Source organism: Agelaius phoeniceus, chromosome 4 (genome assembly GCF_051311805.1).
Source record: "Agelaius phoeniceus isolate bAgePho1 chromosome 4, bAgePho1.hap1, whole genome shotgun sequence".
NCBI lineage: Eukaryota > Metazoa > Chordata > Aves > Passeriformes > Icteridae > Agelaius > Agelaius phoeniceus.
This window is the reverse complement of record NC_135268.1, coordinates 72,970,336-72,996,880: the sequence shown is the minus strand read 5'-3', so window position 1 is coordinate 72,996,880 and position 26,545 is coordinate 72,970,336. Positions and strand designations below refer to the sequence as shown.

The window sequence follows — 26,545 nt, the reverse complement described above, 5'->3', positions numbered from 1 at the left end:
ATTGGGGTCAGGGACGGGGGGGTTCACCCAGCCCTGCACCCCCAAATTGGGGTCAGGAACGGGGGGGATCCACCCCTGCACCCCCAGATTTGAGCCACGAGCGGGGGGGATCCGGCTCTGCAGTTTTGGGCTCAGGAACGGGGCGGTGGGGGGTTTCCCCATCATCCCCGCACCCCAATATCGAGCAGCGCAGCACGAGGGGGACCCCAAATTTTGGTGCCACCTCCAAGTGGGGTCCCCCCCCGGCCTTGAACCCCCAATGGGGAGCGCCCCAAAACCGGGGGAGGGGGAATCCCGGTTGTGCCCCCGCATTTTGGGGTCACTTTTGGGGAATTCAGCCATCCCCGCACCCCAAAAACGCTGAGACCATTTTGGGGGGGGGTTCCGTGCCCGGGACCCCCCCGCCCCGGCTGCTCCAGCGCCGCCTCCCCGCAGTGACGATCCCAAAGATGATCCCACAGGAAGATCCCAAAGATCGCGATCCCGGCTGTGCCCCCGCACTTTTGGGGTCACTTGTGGGGCATTCACCCATCCCCGCACCCCCAAACCCATTTTGGGGGGGTCCCATCCCCGCACCCCCGTGCCCGGGACCCCCCCCGGCTGCTCCAGCGCCGCCTCCCCGCAGTGACGATCCCAAAGGTGATCCCATAGGAAGATCCCAAAGATCCCGATCCCAACCCCGCTCCCCGCGATGCCGGCCGGCGGCCGCGCCTCCTCCGCGCCCCCCCAAAATAATCGGGGTCCCCGGCCCCCCCCGACCCCCCTGGACCCCCTCGGACGGTGAGTGCCCCCCCCCGACCCTTTTCGGGGGTCCCCCAAATCCCCCCGCGCTGTTTGGGGCGGGTTTGGGGTTTCCCAGCCTCACCCGGGCACGGCCGGAGCCCCAATTTTGGGGAGACGCAGCCGCGCACCCCCGGATTTGGGGTTGGGGGGACACCCCCGGGAGCACCCCCAGGGCAGAGAAAGGGGGACCCAAAATGTCCCCTCACCCCTCGGTGTGACCCCAAACCCATCCCCTGCTCCGGGCTGGGGTTTTTGGGGTGCGGGGAGCAGTTTTGGGGTCTCCGTGTTCTGGGGGATTCCCCTGGAGGCTCCGTGAGCAGTTTTAGGGTGCGGGGAGCAGTTTTGGGGTCTCTGTGCCTTGGGAGGGGTTTCCTGGATGCTCCATGGGCAGTTTTGGGGTGAAGGGAGCAGTTTTGGGGTCTCCGTGTCCTGGAGGATCTCCTGGAAGCTCCGTGGGCAGTTTTGGGGTGCAGGGAGCAGTTTTGGGGTCTCCGTGTCCTGGAGGATCTCCTGGAAGCTCCGTGGGCAGTTTTGGGGTGAAGGGAGCAGTTTTGGGGTCTCCTGAGGGATTCTCTGGACGCTCCATGGGCAGTTTTGGGATCCGTGGGCACTTTTGGGGTGCAGGGAGCACTTTTGGGGTCCGTGGGCAGTTTTGGGGTTTCCATGTCCTGGGGGATCCCCTGGATGTTCCGTGGGCACTTTTGGGGTCTCCTGAAGGATTCCCTGGATGCTCCATGGGCAGTTTTAGGGTCCGTGGGCAGTTTTGGGGTGCAGGGAGCGGTTTTGGGGTCCGTGGGCAGTTCTGGGGTCCCCCAGGGGTGCTCCTGGCCCGGGGTCTCCCCGATCTTTTGGGGTTTGTCCCTGCCCTGGCCGGTGCCCCCCGTTTGGGGTGGGCTGTCCCCAGTGTCCCCAGCAGGACGGGGACAGTTCCCGCTGGAGCTGGGGACAGAGAGGGGCCGGGTGCAGGGCAGTGTCCCCAGAGCTGTCCCCAAGGCCAGCGCGAGGGCCACCAGTGTCCCCAGAGCTATTCCTGTCACCTCGGCGGGCGCTAATCCCGGGTCAGTCCCAACAGCGAGAGGGACAAACACGACAAAGTGTCCCCAACGAGCGGGAGGTGACAATCCCCGTGCTCATGTCACCGTCGCCAGCTCGGGCCACCCAGAAGGCGACACTTGGGGACAGGTGACGTCCCCCGGGGTGGCCGCCGGCTCCTTGTATGGCTGGGGACAGGAATAGCGCGGGGCGGGGGGGACAAGGGGGTGGCACCTCGGAGGTGGCACCTCGGGGACAGCGGGAGGTGCTGGGGACACTCGGGGGGGCTGCGGTGGCACTGGGGGTGTCGCCCTTGGGGACAGATGTCCTGTGGGGTTCGGGGTTTGGGGTTTGGGGCGGGTGTGTCCCGAATGCGGGCGGGATTTGTGGGGTGGGAGGGGACAGGAGGGGACAGGAGGGGACAGGAGGGGACAGGCCAGCCCCGCAAGGTCACCGAGGGCCACCGAGTGAGGCCGGGAATGTCACCGACACGCGGTGACAGGAATGTCACCCAGCGGCTGGGATGGCACCGCCACGTGGGGCCGGCCAGGGGACAGCGACAGCGGCTGGGGCTGGCTGTCCCTGTCCCCAAACAGTGACACGGGGCTGGCTGTCCCTGTCCCTGTCCCTGTCCCCAGCAGTGACACGGGGCTGGCTGTCCCTGTCCCTGTCCCCAAACAGTGACACGGGGCTGGCTGTCCCTGTCCCCAGCAGTGACACGGGGCTGGCTGTCCCTGTCCCTGTCCCCAACAGTGACACGGGGCTGGCTGTCCCTGTCCCTGTCCCTGTCCCCAACAGTGACACGGGGCTGGCTGTCCCTGTCCCTGTCCCTGTCCCCAGCAGTGACACGGGGCTGGCTGTCCCTGTCCCTGTCCCTGTCCCCAACAGTGACACGGGGCTGGCTGTCCCTGTCCCTGTCCCCAGCAGTGACACGGGGCTGGCTGTCCCTGTCCCTGTCCCTGTCCCTGTCCCCTGCAGTGACACAGGGCTGGCTGTCCCTGTCCCTGTCCCCTGCAGTGACACAGGGCTGGCTGTCCCTGTCCCTGTCCCCAAACAGTGACACAGGGCTGGCTGTCCCTGTCCCTGTCCCCAGCAGTGACACGGGGCTGGCTGTCCCTGTCCCTGTCCCCAGAGCTGTCCCCGCTCTGTCCCCGCCCCGGCGCCGCTGTCGGGCAGCGCGCTCCCCGCGGGGCTGGTGGCCCCATCTGCTGTCACACCTTGGGGACAGCGCTGAGAGCTCAGCGACCCCCGGCGCTGGCCCGGAGCCACCTGAGTTAATGACTTAATGCCTTAATGAGTTAATGACTTGATGAGTTAATGAGTTAATTGGGGCCAGCAGCTGCCCGCAGCCTCCAGCGCCACCATTACCCCGAGGCCACCGCATGTCCCCAAGTGCCACCAGCCCCCGCCATGGGACGGGGACCCCGCCCTGGCGCGGGCAGCGGTGGCAGGGCTGGAAAAGCTTTTCCAGGAGGAGAATTCCCCAAATCCCAGGGCTGGAAAAGCTTTTCCAGGAGGAGAATTCCCCAAATCCCAGGGCTGGAAAGGCTTTTCCAGGAGGAGAATTCCCCAAGTCCCTGCAGTTCCTGTCCCCAAATCCCAATTCCCACCCCACAAATCCCCTTTTGGCCTGTCCCAGCTCCCTCAGCTTTTCCTGCTGCTCCAAATCCCCAAAATCCCCTCATTTCTGGCTGCATCCCAAAATTCTTCTCCTCAGCCCCCAAATCTTTGTGGGATGGAGGATTTAGGGTTCATCAATTTTGGGGATTTGCTCACATTTCCAGATTTTGATTTTTTGGGGATTTATTTTTGACCCCACCAGCACATCCAGGATGTGTAAAAGCAATTTGGGATTTTCTCAAAACCCCTGAAAGAGCAGAATTCCTTGTGCCCATCCATTAATTTCAATATTTTTCCATCATTCCTTCAATTCTTTAATTTCAATTCCTTAATTTCCTTAATTTATTGAATTTGAAGTGACCAAAAGCAATTTCCCTGATTTTGGGGCTCACCCCAAAAGCTGCTTTGGGTTCACCACGGATTTTCCCTCCCCAAATCCTTTTCATCAGGAAGGATCCTCAGGCTGGAATTGGCAAAACAGCCCCAAATCCATGGAATTCCTTTATTTTAAAAGCCTCTTTGTCGTTAATCTTTTATCCTTTTTCTTCCGGCACGCAGATAAAGCGTGAAAAGAAGAAAAATTTGGAACAAACCCACGTGGCTGGAGGAGCATCCCTGATGCTGCTGCTGAGGGAGGCTGAGGTGCAAACCCAGCCTGAGGCTGGTATTGCTCTATTTAGGGCTAATTATAACCCAAACCAACAATTCCCAACCGCTAGATCCCATTGTTTTAAGGTAAAAATGCTGAATGTATGGATTTAAAGGCAGAGTAAGGATGAAATGAAGGCTCTGAGTGTTAATTGACGAGCATGGGAATGAACCAGCTCCCGCTCCCTCACGGACGGGCCGGGCTCGGCAGCAGGGCGGGAAGGGCTGTGCTACACACAGCAAAACAACGAGGGGACCACAAAGAGGGCAGAATACGCTGCGGGAATTACAAAAATACCCGCAGAAGCGCCAAAAGTGGCAATAGCGCAGCAAAAACCGAGCACCAAAAGCTTCGGACGCCAGCGCCGCTTTGAGGCGGCGCGCGCCGCCGCCGTCCTTTTATAGGAGGGCTGCTCCCAGCATGCCCCGCGGCGGGGCCCGGCTCCCCTTTGCACACGGCGCGCATGCGCGGCTCCCCCCCACTCCTCACCTCCCCCCCCCCCCCCCCCCCCGCGAATCCCGCGCTGCCTCCGCGCACGCGCAGAGCGCCCGGCGCGCCATGTCCCTCCGCCCGCCGCCCCCGGGGCTCTCCCCGCCGCTTTTCGGGGCTTCCTCCCGCTTTTAGGGACTTCCCCCCGCTTTTAGGGGCTTCTTCCCGGCTCGTCCCGGCGGCGGGGGACGCGGGGAGAGCGGCGGCTGCGCGCCGGCGGAGGTAGGAGGCGAGCGGCGACCGCCCCCCCCCCCCCCCCCCCCAGCGGTGAGGGCTGAGGGGGACGCGCGTAATGGCGGCTGTGGGGGGGGGGGGGCGGCTGAGGGGCCCTCATGAGGAGCTTCGGGCTGTGCGTGTTTATTGTTTATTTTTTTTATCTCTTCTCCTTCATTCCTTTATTTTTAAAGCCTCTTTGTCGTTAATCTTTTATCCTTTTTCTTCCGGCACGCGGATAAAGCCGCCGTGTAGCCACCGACCTGCAGCGCAGCCGCAACCCCGCAAGGGATTCGCTACATTTTGTACCCAGCACGGATTTAAATCTGGTTTTTAGACATTTCAGTCTCGGGTTTACGCGGTTTGAAGCGAGGGAAACGCTGCCCTGATCCTCCATTCCCCTGCACGTCAAACAACACTCAAAGTCTTACTTTCATCCTTACTCAGGCTTTTCAATCCATAAATTCAGCATTTTTACGTTAAAACAATGGGATATGGATGCTGGGAGTTGTGGTTTTGGGTTAAAATTGACCCTAAATAGAGCAACACCAGCTTTAGGTTGAGTTTGCACCTCAGGACCTGGACGTGACCTCAGGCACCTGCTCGTGGTTTGGGGTTAAAAACGCGGATTTTCCCTTTTCTCTGCTTTAAAACAGGAATAATTGAGCAAAATTGGGTAAAATACCCGAAGAAAAACGATTTTTACGGAAGGCCAAGTGTTGTAGCTCAGTAGCATCACGTGGTTTGCAGGAACTTCCTCTTTCGGGGGATTTAACATTTTCTAAAATACGATTTAAGCTCAGGCTCCTTGGATAGTTTTAGTGTTATTTTAAATCAGAAATGTAGTGCGGGTTGCTCTTTTAATTAATTTTTTTTTTTTTTAATCTCCTTTTATAGGGTAATTTCTGAGATTATTTACATAAAACTTGATAGGTTTTTTGACTCAGAATCCAAACCAACCCCCCAAAAAAATCTCATTCCAGCCCAGAATTGATGTTTAAGTGTTGTTGGTTTGGGTTTTTTTGCTCCTTTCTCTGCTGTGGGATCCTTCCCTGGACATCTAAAACCTTCAATTGGCTGCTGGGAGGATCAGAGAGGGTGGATCTGACATGAGCTCATGATTTTCTTTGGGATAAGACATTCCCCAAGGAGAAGGAGTATCCTGAATTTCATTTTTCATTTCTTTTTCCCCATTTAAATCTGCCCCTGGGGTGTGGGGATGGAAGGGACCAGCCCAGCCTCTTCCCCAGTTTCTGCTGAAATTTGGGATGTTTATCCAAGGGTGGGGTTTGCCAAAGGCTTCCAAAACCTGGATTCCTTCTCTTCCCTCTTTTCCTTCCCCAATTTGGGATTTGAGTTGATTTTGCTGCCAGACAAGGAGCTCATCTGGGTATTTCCCCTTTATCTTCCACTCCTGAAGGTAAATAAAACCTATTTTCCTACCTCCTTGCCATCAGTTAAATATTCTGTGTGGAACTTGGGCTTTTTTTGGGAATTTTAGGCAGGAATGTCAGTGATGGTGTCAGGGACCTGTTGCTGGTGTTTAAGCTGATTTATTAAACTTTGTGCTGCTCTGAAAGTGGAATTTGAGGGAGGTTCCTGGTGTTAAAATGCCCAGTTTTGGTCCTGTTTCTGGAATTCTTGGTTGAAAGGCTTGTCCTGATTTTTTTTTTTTTTCTTGGATAGAAACCTCCTGCCCCAAAGGCTGGGATGGGGCAGAATTTTGGGAATACTCCAATAGATTCCAGTAGGGCTGGTGTTGATGTTCAGCTTGGGATGGAATGGACTCTTGCTGGGAGTTCTGTTTGGGATTTGGGAGCTGAGTTTGCCTTTCCCTGGGCTGGGAACGGGCCTGGAGTGGCTGGAGGGATATTCCATACCTGCAAAATGGCCTTTTCCATAGGAAAACTGGGAGAGAGGAGTGGGAAAATGGGACTTCGGTTCCCAGGATGGCACAGAGTGGGAGGAATAACTTTGCTTGGGGTTTGGGTCCCTTTTTCCACATGGTTTTATCTCATGCCAGGAATTTTCTTGTTCAAGTGCTTCCTTCCCCATCCCGGTCCTTTTTTAGGATCTGCTTCCTTCAGGCTTTACAATTCCAGCTCAGCCTTTGCTGTTCCCTTTTTCCTGGGAAATCCAAATTTCCAGGCTGGGATTTGTCCTCTTCCCATTATCCAGGTGCTTCAGGACCATTCCCATTCTGCCTTCCTCTTCCTCCTCATCCTCCAGGACACATCCCAATCCCTTGTGTGTCCTGGTGTGGCTGGAACATTCCCAGTGATCCTGGCTCTTGGAATTCCAAATCCACTGATCCCAGCTGAGATCCTGCTGGATCCGGAGCTGGTAACTGGAATATCCCCAGGGAGGATTTTGCCTGGAGCTGCTTTCACCTCTCAAATACTGGGAATTCTTGCTTGAGCTGGCAGGTGGCCCTGTTGGAATGGGAGAACCTGGAGTGGCAGCCCACCAGGAATGGGAGAACCTGGAGTGGGAGAACCTGGAATGGCAGCCCACCATGAATGGGAGAACCTGGAATGGCAGCCCACCATGAATGGGAGAACCTGGAATGGGAGAACCTGGAATGGCAGCCCACCATGAATGGCAGAACCTGGAATGGGAGAACCTGGAATGCCAACCCACCATGAATGGGAGAACCTGGAATGGGAGAACCTGGAATGAGAGAACCTGGAATGGCAGCCCACCATGAATGGCAGAACCTGGAATGGGAGAACCTGGAATGCCAACCCACCATGAATGGGAGAACCTGGAATGGGAGAACCTGGAATGAGAGAACCTGGAATGGCAGCCCACCATGAATGGCAGAACCTGGAATGGGAGAACCTGGAATGCCAACCCACCATGAATGGGAGAACCTGGAATGGGAGAACCTGGAATGAGAGAACCTGGAATGGCAGCTCACCAGGAATGGGAGAACCTGGAATGGCAGCTCACCAGGAATGGGAGAACCTGGAATGGCAACCCACCATGAATGGGAGAACCTGGAATGGCAGCCCACCATGAATGGCAGAACCTGGAATGGGAGAACCTGGAATGGCAACCCACCATGAATGGGAGAACCTGGAATGGCAGCCCACCATGAATGGGAGAACCAGGAATGGCAGCCCACCATGAATGGGAGAACCAGGAATGGCAGCCCACCAGGAATGGGAGAACCTGGAATTCCAACCCACCATGAATGGGAGAACCTGGAATGCCAACCCACCATGAATGGGAGAACCTGGAATGCCAACCCACCTGGAATAGGAGAACCTGGAATGGCAGCCCACCTGGATCTGTCATGCTCTGCTGGATTTGGGAGGAGCTGTGTGGTGGTTTGGCACCTGGAAGATCCCAGGATGGAGGGATTATAAGGGTGGACACCACAGATAACCTGGAAAATCCAGGAGCTCCTGCTGGAACTGGGATGTCCCAGTGGGGTTGTGCTGGCAAGGGAAGGTCTGGAGATGACAATCCCAGAGATCCAGAGGGTGGTGAACTGCCCAGAGCCATCCAAAATCACGGGAAAGAATTCCCAGATGCAGGAAAAGGGCTGGGAATGCCTTGCCCAAGGCCTGACCTTGATGAGAGGACATCTGGGCTGCTGTGGGTGAGGAATTCTCCAGAGGGAAGGACCATGGCACCCTCTGGATGCCATCGTGCTGTTGGGCAGCACAGGAAGGAGGAGGAAAATCCAGGTTCTTCCAGAACATTCCAAGACTTTGCCAACAAGCAAAGGAAGAGCAGGGAATCTCCAAAGGAGATCCAGGTCTTGGGACTGGACACGGTGAGATCCATGGGGATGTGGTCAGGTCTGGAAGAACCCTTGGAAAGGCCCGGCAGCTTCCCAGGCATGGCTTTGGTTCCAGCTTTGTTTACCTGCTCTGGAGTTAGCACAGAGCCAGAAAATTCCCTGCTATTTATAGGGATAGATCAGGAAATTCTCCTTTTGGAATTTCCTTTTGGATGAGCCTTCTGTGTAACGGGAGGAATCCCCTTCTGCCTTCTCCTGAGGCTCCTGGAGAAAGGGAGGCTTCACAAGGACCTTGAGGGTCTCCACAAATCCCTGACAGGGAAGGGGTAGTTGGGATCTGATCCCAGGGAATAACGGGATAAGAGGGAACGGCCTCAGGCTGTGCCAGGGGAGGCTCAGGTTGGGCACCAGCAGGAATTTCCCCATGGAAAGGGTGCTCAGGCCTTGGAAGGGCCCAGGGAGGTTTGGAGTCCCCATCCCTGGAGGTGTCCAAGGAATTCCTGGATGTGGCGCTCAGTGCCAAGGTGGGCATGGGGCACAGCTTGGACTGGATGATCCCAAAGGTGTTTCCAGCCGGGATAATCCCAGGATTCTGTGCTGGTGCAGGTTCCTTGTCCTTTTCCTCCATGCAGGAATTCTTGCTCTGTGCTCTCATTCAGGCTCTGCAAACACCAGGGAGAGTTTAAAATCCAGAACTTTCCATTTCTGCATCCATATTGGGAAGGCTGGAAAATGGAGGCAGGAAGTTGAGGGGGAAAGCAAGGAAGGCGTCGTTCGGCTTTTGTGTTGTGCTCCGAAGTTCTGGGATTGCCCTTCCCAGGGATCAGCTGGGAATGTTCTCCTGGAGAAGGGAGAGCTCCAGGGAGACCTCAGAGCCTGAAGGAGAGCGGGAGTGGGACTTGGGACATGAGGGATGGAGGGACGGGACACAGGGAATGGCTCCAGATGGGAAAAGTGGAGCTTGGGCTGGGATCTTGGCAAGGAATTCCTGGCTGGGCTGGAATTCCCAGATTTGCTGGGGCTGCCCCTGGATCCCTGGCAGTGCCCAAGGCCAGGTTGGACATTGGGGCTTGGATCCAGCTGGGACAGTGGGAGGTGTCCCTGATCTGGGGGCGGGATTGGATGGGATTTAAGCTCTTTTCCCACCCAAACCATTCCATGATTTCCATTCGGTGTCACTGTGGCAGCCCCAGCTCGGAGCCCGGTCCCTGCTGTGGTGTCCCTGTCCCAGCAGCGGCGCCTCCGAGGCTCTGACGCTTCCCAGGCAAAGCTGCCTGGAGGAGGAAGGTGAGGCTCTCCCTGATATCTCCAGACCATTGTTTCCTCCGTCTTGGCATTTCCTTTGGAGCATTTCCAGCATTTCCTTTGGAAAGGTCACTCGGGAGCTCCTTGTCCGCAGCCCTTCCTAGAATCCCAGACTGGTTTGGGTGGGAAGGGACCTCAGATCCCATCCAGTGCCACCCCCTGCCATGGATGGGGACATTTTCCATAGACCAGGCTGCTCCAGGTCTTTCCCAGCCTGGATCCCATCCCTGAGGTTTGCACAGGTGAGTTGGTATCCCCGATCCTGCTCCCAGCTGTCCGTGTGAGATGCAGCACCTGGAAATACCTGGAGAGGTAAAAACTCATCCTGTGGGAATTGTGGGGTTTTTTCCCCTCCTTTGGGAGGTTCCTGGTCCATGGAATTAAGGTTGGTGGTGTTCCAGATTTGCTCTGCTGATCCGTTTGAGGTTGTCCTGCTGATGGGTGGCTTTGACAGCGTTCCTTCTCCAAGTGCTTCCCACAGGGATGGGCTCAGAGGGAATTTTTGTCCTCCAGTGCTGGGAATTCTGGAGAAAACACAAACAGAAAGGCAGGAGGTGGCTCAGGGAATGTTGGTTGACATTTGTTTGGAAACCCTGTGGAACAAACTTGGCTTCGCATGCAGCTCCTGTTGAAAAATCTGGTTTAATTTATGGAGGGAGGAGGAATATTGGGTGAGAGGCCAGAATTTTGGGAATGCTGTCTGGTGGGAATCTGGTTATTGTTTTCTTGAAGAGGATTAATAGGATTCATGTTTCTCCTGAGCCTGAACAGTTTGTACTCGGTTCAAATTAAATAATTCCTCAAAAAAATTCACACCCAGATGGGAGCAAACTCCGGGAATTGTGCTGGAAAATCCTCCTCTCCTGCACCTGTCAGGTTTGGTCATTCCCTGTGAGGTTTATTCCTTGAGCTTTGATCTCAGTGTGAACCACTGCTCGTGGAAAAACTTCCAGCTGGAGTCGACTTCCACGAGCTTGGAAAACAAAACCCCGTGACGGCATCGGCGAGACAAGAGCCTCGGCACCGCGGGAACTCAGCGCGGAGCTCCGGGAACGGCTGGGAAAACTCCTGGAAAACCTGCGAGAAGAGTCCAGCTCCAGGAGACAACAGATGGACAAGGGGGAAATGAGGAATTCCCGGGTTTGGAGTTTTCCTGGTTTGGGCTGGGACAGGGTTGGGAGTTTGTGCAGCTGCTGCTCCGGCGGTGCCGTGTTCGGGGTTGGGAACGGGGATGGAGCTGGGAACGCGCTGATGTTGTGGCCGCTGCTTTGTCCTCGCCCTAAATCCAGAATTCCCGGTGTCCTCGCTCGGTCTCCGAGGAGCTGCACGGGGACTTGGCCGCTCTTTGATGTTGCACTGATCTTGGTCTCCATCCCTGACCTGCTTGGACGGGGCTTGGAGCGCTCTGGGATAACGGGAGGTGTGGGAATGGGAATGGCAGGAGATGGAATGGGATGGGCTTTAGGGTCCCAAAGCCCTGTGTGATTCTCTCTCCAGAACTCTGTGCTGTTTCGTTTTCCTCTCCCTGTATTTGTACCTTCTTTTCCCACCACACAGCACCAAATTCTCAGTGATTTCACCCAAACCAAGCCCCACTTCCATTGACCACGGTGCTTTTTGTGTGGAGATTTTTTGTCGCTGTTCCTGTACGATTTTACTCCTCTCTGTTTCCAACCCTTTCTATTTAAGCTCTCGGAGAGATGGGATATTTTCTACCCACAGAATTCCAGCCTCGTCCCACCCTGCGAATTCTTGCAGGGTTTGCTCTTCACCCATGGGAGCGCTCATGGGAGTGTCCTCCTGGAAACCGCTCCGGCCTCGGCTCCGCTCCACCCAGCTGGAACTGCTGGGAGTGCTCCACCTAAACGGTTCCACTTCCAGCTCATCCCTCGTCACCCTTCCAACAGGGGGGCTTCACGCTTTGCCTTGCTGCTCCTAAAATTATTAATTGTAATGAAATCCAAACTCTGTTGTCACAAAGAAGTGAAATGGCAGGTTTTAAGCCATGCTGTTGCAAGTGTCACCACCGGTTGTGTTCCCTGTGACATCCTGAGTTTGTTGGGTTAAGCTTGTTAATCAGCTGTTTAATTGATTAATCACCTGTTCTCTATATTTAAGATTTTAAACAGTGAAAGAAAACGGTTTTTTTTGTGAATTATGAGTGCTTTAAACTGTGGTGCAAATCCCGCTTCCGTGCCTCGGGTTGCTTTTCTCCCCGTCCTAGAAGCCGCTGTGAGCAGATGCCAAAGATGACCCATCTAATCCTTGTCTTTTAACTTGCAGCTTTGTGTTGTTCTTGGAAAGTTTCGCTCCACTTGTGAATTCCCTGAACCTTGGCCTTGCCAGCCCCCTTGTGTTGGGCCCTCCTCCTTTTCAGCTTGCCCAAATTAAGACCCACTTGGCTCTCCAGCGCTTGGCTGCCGGCGGCGGGCGGGCGCCTCCCCACGCTGGCGTCCGCCAGGCATTGCTGAAAGACGCAATGTTTAGCCCCAGAGGAACCTTGCCCCCGAGGCCCAGAGGACCCAACCCGGCGGGCACCAAACCCCCGGCAGCTTTCAGGGCCGGAGGCGCGGCGGGGCCGCCCAGGAAAGCCGCGCCCGCGACGCCCCAAGGAGCGCCCCAGAGATTCTCGGGGCAGGAGTGGACGGGTTCGCAGAGGATCAACGTCCGCGTCACGCTGCACAGGGCCGATCCCAGGAAAGTCAAGGAGAAGAGCGGCCTGCACCAGGAGCAGAAGGGAGACCCGCGTGCCACTCGCTGGGATGGCGGCCCCTGCCCCGCCGGCACCGCCGGGCCGAAGCCGCCCGGCCCGGCGCCGGTCCTGGAGCACAACTCCAACCCTCAGAACCGCTACACGCCCGAAAGCGCCTCCAGCATTTTAGCGAGCTTCGGGCTGTCCAACGAAGACCTGGAGGAGCTGAGCCGCTACCCCGACGACCAGCTGACGCCCGAGAACATGCCGCGGATCCTGCGGGAGATCCGCATCCGGAAGATGGGCCACGCCGTGCCCGGCCTGCACGCTCCGAGCCGGGGGGAAGAGCCGGTGGGCGAGAGCAGCGGCACCGCCGTCAAGAGCAAAGTGATCGACTACGGCCACGCCAGCAAGTACGGCTACACCGAGGACCCGCTGGAGATCCGCACCTACAACCCCGAGGCGCTGCCCGAGGAACCGCTGGAAGCGCGCGTCTTCAATCCCGAAAGCTCGAGCGCGGAGAACCGGGAAGAATTCCAGCGGGAGCAGAGCGTGCCGGTGGCCGTCCCGCCGCCCAACGTGCCGTGCAACCCCGTGTTCCCGGCCGAAGACCTCATCAAGCTGCCGGCCTTCCCCGCCGACTCCTCGCCCGCTCCGTCGTTTTTCCCGGCCGAGCCGCCGGCCAAGGTGCCGGTGCTGTGCAGCGCCGCGCCCGCCGCGCTGCCGGTGGTGAAGCCGGCGTCCCAGCCGCCCATGCCGCCGGTGCTGCCGCCCATCCTGCCGGCGCTGCTGCCCACGCCGCTGCCGCAGCCCATGCTGCCCCCGGTGATGCCGCCGCTGGTCCAGCCGCCCGTGTCCCAGCACGTGTTGCCGCCCTTGACGCCGCCGCCCTTCTCGGCCGGGCTCCTGGCCGCCATCAGCCAGCACGAGCAGAAGCAGCGCGACGCCGGCAGCGCCCATCCCGGGCCCAGCGCCCATCCCGGGCCCAGCGCCCATCCCGGGCCCAGCGCCGCCGGCGGGGCCTCGGCGGGACACAAGCCCTACCACAAACCCTTCCACGCGCCGGCACAGGAGCCCATCAAATCCCCGTTCGGGGTGGTGAAGGCGTCCTGGCTGCCCGTGTTCCCGGAGCAGAAGAGCAAACGCCTGCCCACCCCGTCCATGATGAACGACTACTATGCCACGTCGCCGCGAATATTCCCACATTTGTGTTCTCTGTGTAACCTTGAATGCACTCATATGAAGGTGAGTGGCTTTCCCAGATTATTCCCTAAGCGTGTGTACTCGGCACCTTTTCCCTGGGAATTCCGTGGATTGGGATGCTGGTCGCCAAGTTTGAGTGTTGGGAATGGTGCTAGAAATGATTGTAACGGCGTGTTCTGCTCCCAGTTGCATTTCAGACTTGCTTTACGTGTTGATTATTATTTTTTTTTTCCAGTATTGAAATGTTTTTTGACTTTGCAGCGGGTGTCAAACAACAAAACAAACCTCGAGCAGCGGAGTGAAATATTAACGTTGTGTGGGGGGGACTCAGATCGTGTCTGGGGGTGGGTGAGATGTCCGTGTGTTCATTCCCCCCCTCCTCCTCCTCCTCCTCCTCCTCCAAACTCTGCCTGAAAACAAAAGAGCCCATTTAGAACCCGAAATTTCATCTTCCAAATCCGCTCTGTGCGACAACGCTGGATATTCCAGAGGCTGGCTCGGGGCGACGCGGAAAATGCGTCCCTTCATCCCACCGGGCTCTCAGCCTTGGAGGAAATCACAGTTTGAGCTTTGAAGGAAAAAATAAAGGGAGAAAATGGTGGATACTGGGAGATAAAAAATGTTTTGGAAGCTGTGGGTTTTCCTGGAAAAGCCCAAGGTTTGATCCATCAAGAATATTGGAGAAGGTGATATAAAAACCCAGAATAATTCATTAATAGTTGTTTAACGTGTTTGAATTGCAAAGTGTGGAGAGGCTGCGGGGGAGGGATTTTTGTAATTTGGCAAAATCCTGGAGATTTTAGGCTCTGTTTGCTGTGAATTAAAAATCTGGCTGAAAACGGGGATGGCTTTGTTAGGAAAAAAACCAGAAATTCCCAAACCCTTTTCCACAGGAGGCGCTGAGGGCCAGGGAGATGGGCAGCTGGAAATAGGGAGAGAAGGATGAATTTAAATAAAAATGGGTAAAATTGAACAGGAAAATGAAAGCGGGGGGCTGTTAACAAAGGGAAAAAGCAATTTGGGAAAAGGGAATGAATTTATATGGGAATTGTTAGCGCCTTTAAGGAGGGAAATGTTGTCACTAAAAATCTGTTGGCCAATCAGCTCTGGCTGAGAGTTTTGGGGGGGATTAAAGGTGGTGAGATCTCGTCCTGGTGGCCCTGGGGCGGGATGTGTTCCCAGGAATCCTGATCCTACTGCAGCATCCCACTCCCAAATGTGCTCCCTGTCCTTCAGCCCTGGCCTGGATCCCCTTCCTTCGGGAAGCGTTTGGTGTTTGTCTCCCAGGGCCACAGGAGACCTCCAGGACCAGCCCTGGTGCAGAAGAACCACAAGAGTTTGGGAATTTTATCCCAAAAATAAAACTTTGATGAAGAAATGTGCAGCTGGTGTATCCACGGATTGCAGAGATCGAAGAATTCCTCTCAGTTCCAGCTCTGCAGTTCAGCAAACCTGGTCGGTTTTGGGTGCTTGGAGATGACCTGGACATTCAAGATTTGTCTTCCCAACCATTCCCTGGCTGTCCTGGGAGAGCTGGATGGGACCTCAGCTTGGAAGAGCCACCAGACCTGGTGATTCCCAGGATTCCCCAGGACCTGAGGCGTTTGATGCTGTCCCAGGTGGCATGGCTGTCCTTGGCCTGGAGCAATGGATTTCATGGATGGAGGAGCATCCAGGCCTGGATGGTGGCACTTGGAGCAGCCACCCTGGCATTGGGATTGGCGTCATCCAGCGTCTCCAGCGGTGACAGGGACACCGGGACCGGCCACCCTCGGCATGGTGAAGGTGACACCGAGCTCTGCCCTGGGATCGCACCCGGAGGGGTTTCCTTGGAGAGGTGGGGCCATCCCAACCCCATGAGGCCCAGCAAGGGCGGGAGCTCCCGGGGCAGGACAATCCCAGCACAGATCCAAGATGGGAAGAGGACAATTGGAGCAGCTCTGGGAGAAGGACTTGGGGTGTTGGGGATGGGAAGCTCCAAATGTCCTGGACGGGTCCCTGTGCCCTGGGCTGATCCCACAGCGCGGGCAGCAGGAAAGGTGGGAATTCTGCCCAGGTGAGACCCCACCTGCAGAGCTGCCTCCAGCTTTGGGGCAACACCAGCAGGACCTGGAGCAAATCCAGAGGAGGCCATGGAGATGCTCTGGAGCCAGGCTGGGAGAGCTGGGAATGCTCCCCTGGAGAAGGGAAAATTCCAGGGAATGCTCAGAGTGCCTGCAGGGGCTCCAGGAGAGCTGGAGAGGGGCTGGGGACAAGGCCTGCAGGGACAGGAGCCAGGGAATGGCTCCCACTGGGAAAGGGGAGATTGGGCTGGGATCTTGGCAAGGAATTCCTGCCTGGGCTGGAATTCCCAGATTTGCTGGGGCTGCCCCTGGATCCCTGGCAGTGCCCAAGGCCAGGCTGGACAATGGGGCTGGAGCCACCTGGGATTGGGAAAGGTGTCCCTGCCCATGGCAGGAGTGGGAATGGGATGGGATTTAAGGTCCCTTCCCACCCAAACCATTCCAGGATTCTGGGATAACAGAGCTGACACTGGATGAAGATGAAGGTGCCCAACGAGGGAAACCTTTTCTATCCCACATTTGAAGACCCCAAAACCAAAATTTTAGTGATGGATTCTGAGCTCAGGCTGTTGGTGCTGAGCTCCCTTTTCCCATTAGTTTTTCACGGTTTTTTCATGGTTTTTCCATGGATTTTTTAATCAACTCTTGGATTGACTCGTTCTGGATCCGACCATGCCGCGTTGCCCATGGGAAGAGAATCCCAGCCCCTGGAATATGAAACCCAGAGGTTCCCACCTCACCTGGATGTGGGACGTTCATCCCAACATTGTCCCTCCAGCTTGGCTGTGCCAAAACTCTGGGAGCTGAACTTTCCCTGGGAAGAACAAAAAACCAAAACATCCTGGATGTCGTTTTTACAGATTTCTGATACATTTCAAGGTGGTTTTGTTTGGTGTTATGTTTTTTGGGGTTTTTTTGTTAGAAGCCACAAGTTTTAGTATTTCCCCCCTGCATCCAGAGTTTTTTTATGGAAAATGCATCGTTTGAAGCAGGCAGGTCCGAAATATTGGGAATTTGTGGGAAAAAGTGGTGGAAATTTGTGGAGGTGTCCGTGGAAGGTGGGTTTGGGGCTGCAGCAGAATTTGACGGATTTGGGCTCGTGTTGGTGTCGGGCAGGAAGGGCCGTGGTGAGAGGCTGGACTCTGATCCTGGGGAACGTTCCTGTGGGATCCTCAGCAGGAGGAGCAGCCACACCAAGCTGGATTTTAGGGCATTAAAATCAGAATTTCAGGCAACATTTGATGCTTGGGCCAGGTGTTCCTAAAAATCTTTGTGTCCTGGGTGTTTTTTTTTTTAGGGCAAAATTCCCAATTCTGCTTTGGGATGGGCGGAGTCTGACCCCCCTGCTGTCCCTTTTAATTCTGATTTCCCAAATCCTCAAAAAATCTCCAAGGATTTTATGGATATTCCGTGGAGCAGCTTCATTTTCAGCTGAGAATCGCATCCCGTGGGAATAACAAAGGGAGATCTGTGGGATTCCTCCTTCTCCGGACACTTGGCGTCTCGGATGGAGCAGATCTCTTGGAATAACAATTCCTTCATCCTCAGTCCCACCACATCTGGAATGAAGTGGATTTGAAACGTTCCCAGCACAAGGGATGGGATTTATCCTTATCTTTACCCACTTCTGTTCCCCACATCCTGTCAGAGTTGGGGGCGACGCCTCCTTGGACCCGGAATTTGCGAAATCCTTGGGATTTTCTGTTTTCCATGAAGATTTGCACCCAAAGTTCTTTTATTGGACACTTCACTCCGCCACCTTCTGCTTCCAGGATTTCCTGGAGGTGATCCATGGGTGAGAGGAGGTTGGGATGGAATTAGGGAAGGTGGGAATGGAGGAGTTCAGATGGAATTTTTTTCTTCTCGCCAGGAATTATGGGAAGGGATCCTGTAATTTTAGGGGAAGGATTTCGTTGGATCCCAGGAGAAATCTTGGCTGTTCCATCCCTGGAATGTCCAAATCCAGGTTGGATGGGGCTTGGAGCAACCTGGGATCATGGGATCACCTTTGGGTTCCCTTCCAACCCAGCCATTCCAGGATGGTTCCATGGGCAGTGGAACATTCCTGAAGAGTGGGAAAGGCCAGGAATGAGGCAAAAAGGAGGAAATTCCATAAATCCAGAGGGCTTTGGATTCTGTGGACAGTGGAATATTCCCAAAGAGTGGAAGAGTTCAAAATGAGGCAAAAAGGAGGAAAATCCATAAATCCAGAGGGCTTTGGCTGGTGGGGACCTGGCAAGGAGAAGAAGATTCCCATCCCAAAAATCTTGGATCAGCAGCTGGAGGGATTTGGGACCAAAACCCCCTCCTTGGCACCGTGGAATTGGAATTCTGGGAGTAAAATCCCCTCTGGCACCATGGAATTGGAATTTTGGGAGTCAAATTCCCTTTTCATTCCCACCAAGTTTTCCTTGAGGAGCAGCTTTGGTTTATCCTGGTTAAATTCAAACCTGGAAAAATCCGGATCCTTGGGAACGGGATTGCTTAGGGGACGGTCTGGAATTAGGGAAAACCAGCTTGGAATGCTGAAATCGCTGCTTTTTATCGCCATGGGAATCATTCCATCATCCTGACTCTTCAGATCCATTATTTTATATTAATTATTCCGTATTTGATTGGATTTTACGATCTCAGAGCAGCTGGAAGTTGGATTTTTTTTCCCCATGGATATTTCATTGTTATCATTGCTGATGTTCCACCTTGAAGAATTCCAGAGTTTTCCAAGGAATCTCCCTTCTCCATAGAAAACTGCCTTCCTTTTTTTTGTTTATTCCCAGCTCCCTGTCAACATTCCCAGCTAAACCAGAGTTTGGGCATTTTTACATGGAATTAAATCCCGCTTTGATCAGGTTTTTTAAACGATGAGCGAGCGTGGAAAACATCCCGGGGCTCTGGGATGGCCTTTGAGCCGTGACGTGATGGGAACTGAGCATTCCCAGAGCTCCAGGCACGGGAATTCCAGCCTGGGAATGAGCTTGGATGTGGAGATGCCACATTTTGGGGGGAGCTGGAATTGCCCATGGGTGCCACAGCAAATCGTGCATTTATTCCCTTTGAATTCCCATTTTTGTTTTTTCGGAGCAGCCTCCGGTGATCCACGGTGCTGCTGCCATATCCCCTTCGTTAACTGGTGAATTAATTGATTTAATGAACTGATTGAATGAATTGATTTAATCATTTCATTAATTGGTTGATTGGAGGAGGCAGTTTGACTGAGGCTTTTGTTGTGGAGCAGTGATAATCGGCCTTTAGGCTCCTGCCTGAATTCCATGGGAATTTGGCTTTTCCCAGGTAACCAAGGGCTGGGGAGTGGAAATCCAGCCCCGAGGGATTGGGGTGATCCCGGGGGTTTCCGCCCCGATCCCACCGTTCCCAATGTTCTCTGTTCCCCAGGACTGGATCCTGCACCAGAACAACCCCGACCACCTCGAGAGCTGCCGCAGGCTGCGCCAACAGTAAGGGACGCGCCGGGGACACGCCGGGGATCTGCTGGGGATCCATTGGGAATCCATTGGGGATCCATTGGGAATTGCCAGGGACCCGCTGGGGATCTGCTGGGAATCTGCTGGGAATTGCCAGGGACACGCCGGGGATCCGCTGGGGATCTGCTGGGAATCCATTGGGGATCCACTGGGAATCCATTGGGAATCTGCTGGGAATCCATTGGGAATTGCCAGGGGCACGCCGGGGACACGCTGGGGATCTGCTGGGGATCCATTGGGAATTGCCAGGGATCCAGTGGGGAATCCATTGGGAACCTGCTGGGGATCCACTGGGAATTCATTGGGAATTGCCAGGGGCACGCCGGGGATCCATTGGGAATCTGCCGGGGACCCATTGGGAATTGCCAGGGATCCATTGGGAATCCATCGGGAATTGCCAGGGATCCAGTGGGAATCCTTTTGGAATCTGCATGGGATCCATGGGGAATCCATTGGGAATCTGCCAGGGATCCATGGGAAATCCACTGTGGAATCCATTTGGGATCACTTGGGATCCACTGGGAATCAATTGGGGACCCACTGGGATTGCACTGTTGGATCCATGTGGGATCCATTGGGAATCAATTTAGGATCCATTCGGAATCCACTGAGGTTCCATTGGGAATGCACTGGGAATCAATTGGGGTTCACTGGGATTGCACTGTTGGATCCATGTGGGATCCATTGGGAATCCCCTGGGGATCTACCAGGAATCTGTTGGGAGCCCATTGGGGATCCACTGGGAATTCACTCGGGACCCACTGAGAATCCACTGGGGATCCATTGGGAATCAATTTGGGATCCATTTGAATCAATTGGGAATCCACTGGGGATCAACTGGGGATCCACCAGGCATCCACTGTGTAATCCATACAGGATCCATTGGGAATCCACTGAAGAATCCATTTGGGGACCCACGGGGGATCTTTTTGGGATCCACTGGGAATCAGTTGGGAATTCACTGGGGATGCATTGGGAATCCACTGTGGAATCCATTTGGGATCTTTATTTAGATCCACTGGGAATAAGTTGGGAGCTCACTGGGAATCCATTGAGGATCCATTTGGGATCCACTGAGAATCATGGAATGCTGGAGAGGGACCTTAAATCCCAACAATCCCACCCCATCCGTGGGCAGGGGCAGCTCCCACCATCCCAGGGGGATCCAAATCCATCCCAGCCTGGCCTTGGGCACTGCCAGGGATCCAGGGGTTGGGAATTCCTGGGATTCCCTGGGAATTCCAGCCCAGGCAGGAATTCCTTGCCAAGATCCCAGCCCAATCTCCCCTTTCCCAGTGGGAGCCATTCCCTGGCTCCTGTCCCTGCAGGCCTTGTCCCCAGCCCCTCTCCAGCTCTCCTGGAGCCCCTGCAGGCACTCTGAGCATTCCCTGGAATTTTCCCTTCTCCAGGGGAACATTCCCAGCTCTGCCAGCCTGGCTCCAGAGCAGAATCCTGGAATTGTGCTGGGAGTGACCCTAAATCCCCTCCATTCCCACCTCCCCCTATCCCAGGTGGATCCAAGCCCTGTCCAGCCTGGCCTTGGACATTCCAGCATTTCCCTGGATTCTCCCCCCCAATCCCAAAAAACCTTTGGGATTTCAGACACCCCATGGGCTCTAATCCTGAACCATCCCAAAATCACAGCTCCCCTCTGCAATCCCTCCGAGTTTTCCCTGCAATTTCCCCTTTCCAGGTGAACATTCCCAGTTCTCCCAGAGCCAAAGGGGCTCCAAAATCCTGGAATGCTTTGGGGTGGGAGGAACCTCCAGTCCCATCCAGGGACATTCCCAAGCAGGAATCAACACTTGGTGCTTTTGGGGTCCCAGATGGGAAAATTTATCCGGGAAAAAAAAAAAAATCCCTTTTATTTTTTTGGGTTTTTTTTGGGAATTTTGGCTTTTCCAGTGACATTTTTCCATTTTTCCCTTTGGCACTGACAGATATCCCGAGTGGAACCCTGAGGCTCACTCCTCCAGCAGGTACCTCGTGCTTTCCATTCCCTCCCTTAATTACTCATAATTAATAATTAATTTTAACCTTTTCATTTCCCTGATTTGCCCTTTCCAACCCCTCCCCACGAGGTCACATTTTTATCAGAAAACTTCAGGACATTTTCATGGGATTTTGTCTCAAATTCCACGGAATTCCGAGCTGGTTTGGGTTGGAGGGACCTTAAATTCCACATATTTTTATCCAATTCTTTTTCCATTTATTTTCAAATTTGTTTCCAGGTTTTTCCATTTTTTCTGGGTTTTTTGATATTTTTTTTCCAGTTTTTCCCAGTTTATCTAATTTAGTCCAGCTTTGTCCATTTTTCCCAATTTCTCCATTTTTTTCCATTTTTATCCCATTTATTCCAGTTTAATCCCAATAAATCCATTTTTTCCATTTTCCTCAGTTTTCTCAATTTCTTTCCATTTCTTTCCAGTTTTGTAAATTTTTTTCCATTTTTTCCAGTTTAGTCCTGTTTTATCCAGTTTTATCCCTTTTATTCCAGTTTAATCCATTTGGTTCAAGTTTTGTCCAGCTTTTTCCAGTTATGTCCATTTTTCCCAGCTTCTCAATTTTTTTTCCATTTTCATTTTTTCTTCCTTTTTTTCCTTTTTTTCCATTTTTCCCATTTTTCCCATTTTTTCCATTATTTCCTTTTTTTTCCATTTTTTTTTCCTTTTTTTTCCACTTTTTTTCCAGTTTTGTCCCTTCCAGTTTGATCCTGTTAAGTCTCATTTAATCAGTTTTTCCCAGTTTTTCCAGTTTTATCCATTTTTCCCAGTTTTTCTAGTTTAGTCCAGATCTGTCCAGCATTTTCCCAATTTTTTCCTCATTTTCCCTTTTCCCCACAAATCTCATTTCCCAAATCCCCTTTTTCCCCAAATCCCCTTTTCCCATATTCAGTTTAATCAGATTTTTTCCCAGTTTTTTCCCAGTTTTTTCCCAGTTTTTTCCCAGTTTTTTCCCAGTTTTTTCCCAGTTTTTTCCCAGTTTTTTCCCAGTTTTCCCCCAGTTTTTTCCAAGTTTTTTCCCAGTTTTTCATCAGTTTTCCCCCGTTTTTTTCCCAGTTTTAATCACTTTTTTCCCAGTTTTTCATCAGTTTTTTCCCCACTTTATAATCAGTTTTTCATCAGTTTCCCCCCAGTTTTCCATCAGTTTTCCTCCAGTTTTTCCCCATTTTTCCCCCAGCTTTTAATCAGTTTTTCATCAGTTTTTAATCCATTTTCCCCAGTTTTTCATGAGTTTTTAATCCGTTTTCCCCAGTTTTTAATCAGTTTTTAATCAGTTTTTCCCCAGTTTTTCCAGTTTACTCCAGACCTGCCCAGCGTTTCCCATTTTGTTTCTCATTTCTTCCTTTCCCCAATCCCCCTTTCCCCAAATTAGTTTGGGGAGTTTTTTCCCCAGTTTTAATCACTTTTTTCCCAGTTTTTAATCAGTTTTTTCCCATTTTTTCCCTGTTTTCTGCCAGTTTTTCATCAGTTTTTCCCCAATTTTTCATCAGTTTTCCCCCAGTTTTTATCACTTTTTTCCCAGTTTTTCATCAGTTTTCCCCCAGTTTTCCATCGGTTTTCCCCCAGTTTTTCCCCATTTTTCCCCCAGTTTTTCATCAGCTTTTAATCAGTTTTCCCCAGTTTTTAATCAGTTTTCCTCCAGTTTTTCCCCCAGTTTTTCATCAGGTTTTAATCAGTTTTTCCCCCAGTTTTTAATCAGTTTTTAATCAGTTTTTCATCAGTTTTCCCTCAGTTTTTCATCAGTTTTTCTCCAGTTTTTCATCAGTTTTTCATCACTTTTCCCCCATTTTTTAACCAGTTTTTATTCAGTTTTTCCCCCGTTTTGCATCAGTTTCCCCCAGTTCTCCCCCAGTTTTCCCAGTTTGCTCCATCTGCCCGGCGTTTCCCGGTCTGTCTCTCATTTCCTCTCTCTCTCTCTCTGTGTCCGTCCGTGTGTCCGTCCGCGTGTCCGTGTGTCTGTCCGTCTGTCTGTCCGTGTGTCTGTCTGTCCGTGTGTCCGTCTGTCCGTGTGTCCGTCCGTGTGTCTGTCCGTCCGTCCGTGTGTCCGTCCTTGTGTCCGTCTGTCCGTGTGTCCGTCTGTCCGTCTGTCCGTCTCTCTGTCCGTGTGTCCGTGTGTCCGTCTGTCTGTCCGTGTGTCCGTCTGTCCGTGTGTCCGTCTGTCCGTGTGTCCGTGTGTCTGTCCGTGTGTCTGTCCGTGTGTCCATCTGTCCGTGTGTCCGTGTGTCTGTCTGTCCGTCCGTCCGTGTGTCCGTCCGTGTGTCCGTGTGTCCGTCCGTCTGTCCGTCTGTCCGTCCGTGTGTCCGTGTGTCCGTGTGTCCGTCCCTGTGTCCGTGTGTCTGTCCGCGTATCCGTGTGTCCGTGTGTCCGTGTGTCCGTCCGTCTGTCCGTCCGTGTGTCCGTGTGTCCGTGTGTCCGTCCCTGTGTCCGTGTGTCTGTCCGCGTATCCGTGTGTCCGTGTGTCCGTCCGTCTGTCCGTCTGTCCGTCCGTCCGTGTGTCCGTGTGTCCGTGTGTCCGTGTCTCTGTCTGTCCGTGTGTCCGTGTGTCTGTCCGTGTGTCCGTCTGTCCGTGTGTCCGTGTCTCTGTCTGTCTGTCCGTGTGTCCGTGTGTCCGTGTGTCCGCTCAGGCATGCCGCTGACCGCAAGGAGAACCGCACCCCCCGCCGCCGCTCGGCCTCCCCGCCCAGCCCCTCCCGCCGCCGCTCCCGGGCCCCGCCGCTGCCGCCGCCGCCGCCGCCTCCGGGCTCCGCGCGCCGCCGCCGCTCCCGCTCCCGCAGCCCCGGGCGGCTCCGGCGGCCGCGCTCCCGCAGCCCCGGCGGGCGGCACCTCCCGCGGCCCCGCTCCCGCTCCCGCTCCCGGCCGCGGAGCCTGGCCCGGGGCAGCCCCCGGCCCCGCCGCTCCGACAGCGCCGAGCGCGCCCGCAGCCGCCCCAGCCGCGCCTCCGAAGGTCCCTGCGCGAACCGGGCCGGGGATGGCGGGGATCCCGGGGATGGCGGGGATCCCGGGGATGGCGGGGATCCCGGGGATGGCGGGGATGGAGGGGCGGGGATCCCGGGGATGGCGGGGATCCGGGGCGGGGATCGCGGCGAGGGGAGCCGGGAATTCCCGGGGATTTGTGGGATTCGCCAAGTTCTCTTCACTCACACAATGGGGATTTTGGGAATGCTATGGGATTCACAATTTGTGGGGTTCCCGAAGTTTTCTTCACTCTCCCAAAGGGGATTTTGGGAATTCTGTGGGGTTCACAATTTGTGGGATTTGCGAAGTTTTCTTCATTCACACAATGGGGATTTTGGGGATTCTCTGGGGTTCCCGAAGTTTTCTTCACTGCCCACAATGGGAATTTTGGGAATTCTGTGGGGTTCACAATTTGTGGGATTTGCGAAGTTTTCTTCGCTCACGCCAAGGGAATTCTGGGAATTCTCTGGGATTTGTGGGATTCGCCAAGTTTTCTTCACTCTCCCACAGGGAATTTTGGGGATTCTGTGGGGTTCCCGAAGTTTTCTTCACCCCCAGTGGGAATTTTGGGAATTCTATGGGATTCACAATTTGTGGGATTTGGGAAGTTTTCTTCACTCTCCCAAAGGGGATTTTGGGAATTCTGTGGGGTTCGCAAAGTTTATCCTCCCGCAAAGGGAATTTTGGGAATTCTCTGGGGTTCCTGAAGTTTTCTTTACTCACACAATGGGGATTCTGGGAATTCATGGCAATTCCCAAAGTTTATCCTCCTGCAAAGGGAATTTTGGGATTTCTGTGGGATTCACGAAGTTTTCTTTATCCCCACAAAGGGAATTTTGGGAATTCTATGGGATTCACAATTTGTGGGGATCCCGAAGTTTTCTTCACTCTCCCAAAGGGGATTCTGGGGATTCTGTGGGGATCCCGGAGTTTTCTTGACTCCCACAAAGGGGAATTTTGGGAATTCTCTGGGGTTCACAATTTGTGGGATTTGCAAAGTTCTCTTCACTCTCCCAAAGGGAATTTTGGGGATTCTGTGGGGTTCCCAAAGTTTTCTTCGCTCACGCCAAGGGGATTTTGGGAATTCTCTGGGATTTGTGGGATTCACGAAGTTTTCTTCACTCTCCCAAAGGGAATTTTGGGGTTTCTGTGGGATTCCCAAAGTTTTCTTTATCCCCACAAAGGGAATTTTGGGAATTCATGGCAATTCCCAGAGTTTATCCTCCTGCAAAAGGAATTTTGGGGATTCTGTGGGGTTCCCGAAGTTTTCTTCACTCACACAATGGGAATTTTGGGAATTTTATGGGATTCACAATTTGTGGGATTCGCGAAGTTTTCTTCACTCTCCCAAAGGGGATTTTGGGGATTCTGTGGGGTTCCCAAAGTTTTCTTCATCTCCAAAGGGAATTTTGGGGATTCTCTGGGGTTTCCGAAGTTTTCTTCACCCCACACAAAGGGAATTTTGGGAATTCACGGCAAAAATTCCCAAAGTTTTCTTCATCTCCGGTTGGAATTTGGGGAATTCACTGGGATTCCTGAGGGTTTTTCCTGCCTGATCAAAATTTTGGGAATTCTCAGTGGGATTCCTGATGGGAATTTTGGGAATGCTCAGTGGAATTCCTGTTGGTTTTTCACTCCCAATGGGAATTTTGGGAATTCACAGCAATTCCTGAAGTTTTCTTCACCCCCCAATGGGAATTTTAGGAATTCAGTGGAATTCCAAGATTTTCACCCCTAATTGGAATTTTGGGAATGCCCAGTGGGATTCCCGATGATTTTTTTCTAATCCTCAGTTGGAATTTTGGGAATGTTTAGTGGGGTTCCCAATGGGAATTTTGGGAATGCTCTGTGGGATTCACGAAGTTTTCTTCACCCCCCCAATGGGAATTTTGGGAATTCAATGGGATTCTCAAATTTTCACCCCTAATTGGAATTTTGGGAATGCTCTGTGGGATTCCTGATGATTTTTTCATCCCCAGTCAGAATTTTGGGAATTCTCAATGGGATTCCCAATGATTTTCTTCACCTCCTGTTGGAATTTTGGGAATTCACTGGGATTCACGATGATTTTTAGATCCCCAATGGGAATTTTGGGATTGCTCAGTGGGATTCCCAAATTTTCACCCCTGATTTGGAATTTTGGGAATGCTCAATGGGAATTTTGGGATTGCTCAATGGGAATTTTGGGATTGCTTGGTGGGATTCCCGAATTTTCACCCCTAATTGGAATTTTGGGAATGCTCAATGGGATTCCTGATGGTTTTCTTCACCCTCAATGGGAATTTTGGGAATTCACTGGGATTCC

At 53.5% G+C, this 26,545-nt stretch overlaps 1 protein-coding gene across 1 annotated transcript in view; it reads left to right on the top strand.

The window, feature by feature from the left end:
* The first annotated feature begins 4,547 nt into the window (after positions 1-4,547).
* The window catches only part of ZNF638 (zinc finger protein 638), a 66,951-nt gene continuing 44,953 nt past the window's right edge, over positions 4,548-26,545 (top strand). The window contains 7 exon segments of the mRNA XM_077176643.1: positions 4,548-4,795; positions 12,126-13,779; positions 13,999-14,145; positions 19,074-19,091; positions 19,194-19,255; positions 21,223-21,261; positions 23,910-24,229. Of these exon segments, the coding sequence (XP_077032758.1) occupies positions 4,548-4,795; positions 12,126-13,779; positions 13,999-14,145; positions 19,074-19,091; positions 19,194-19,255; positions 21,223-21,261; positions 23,910-24,229 (2,488 nt within the window).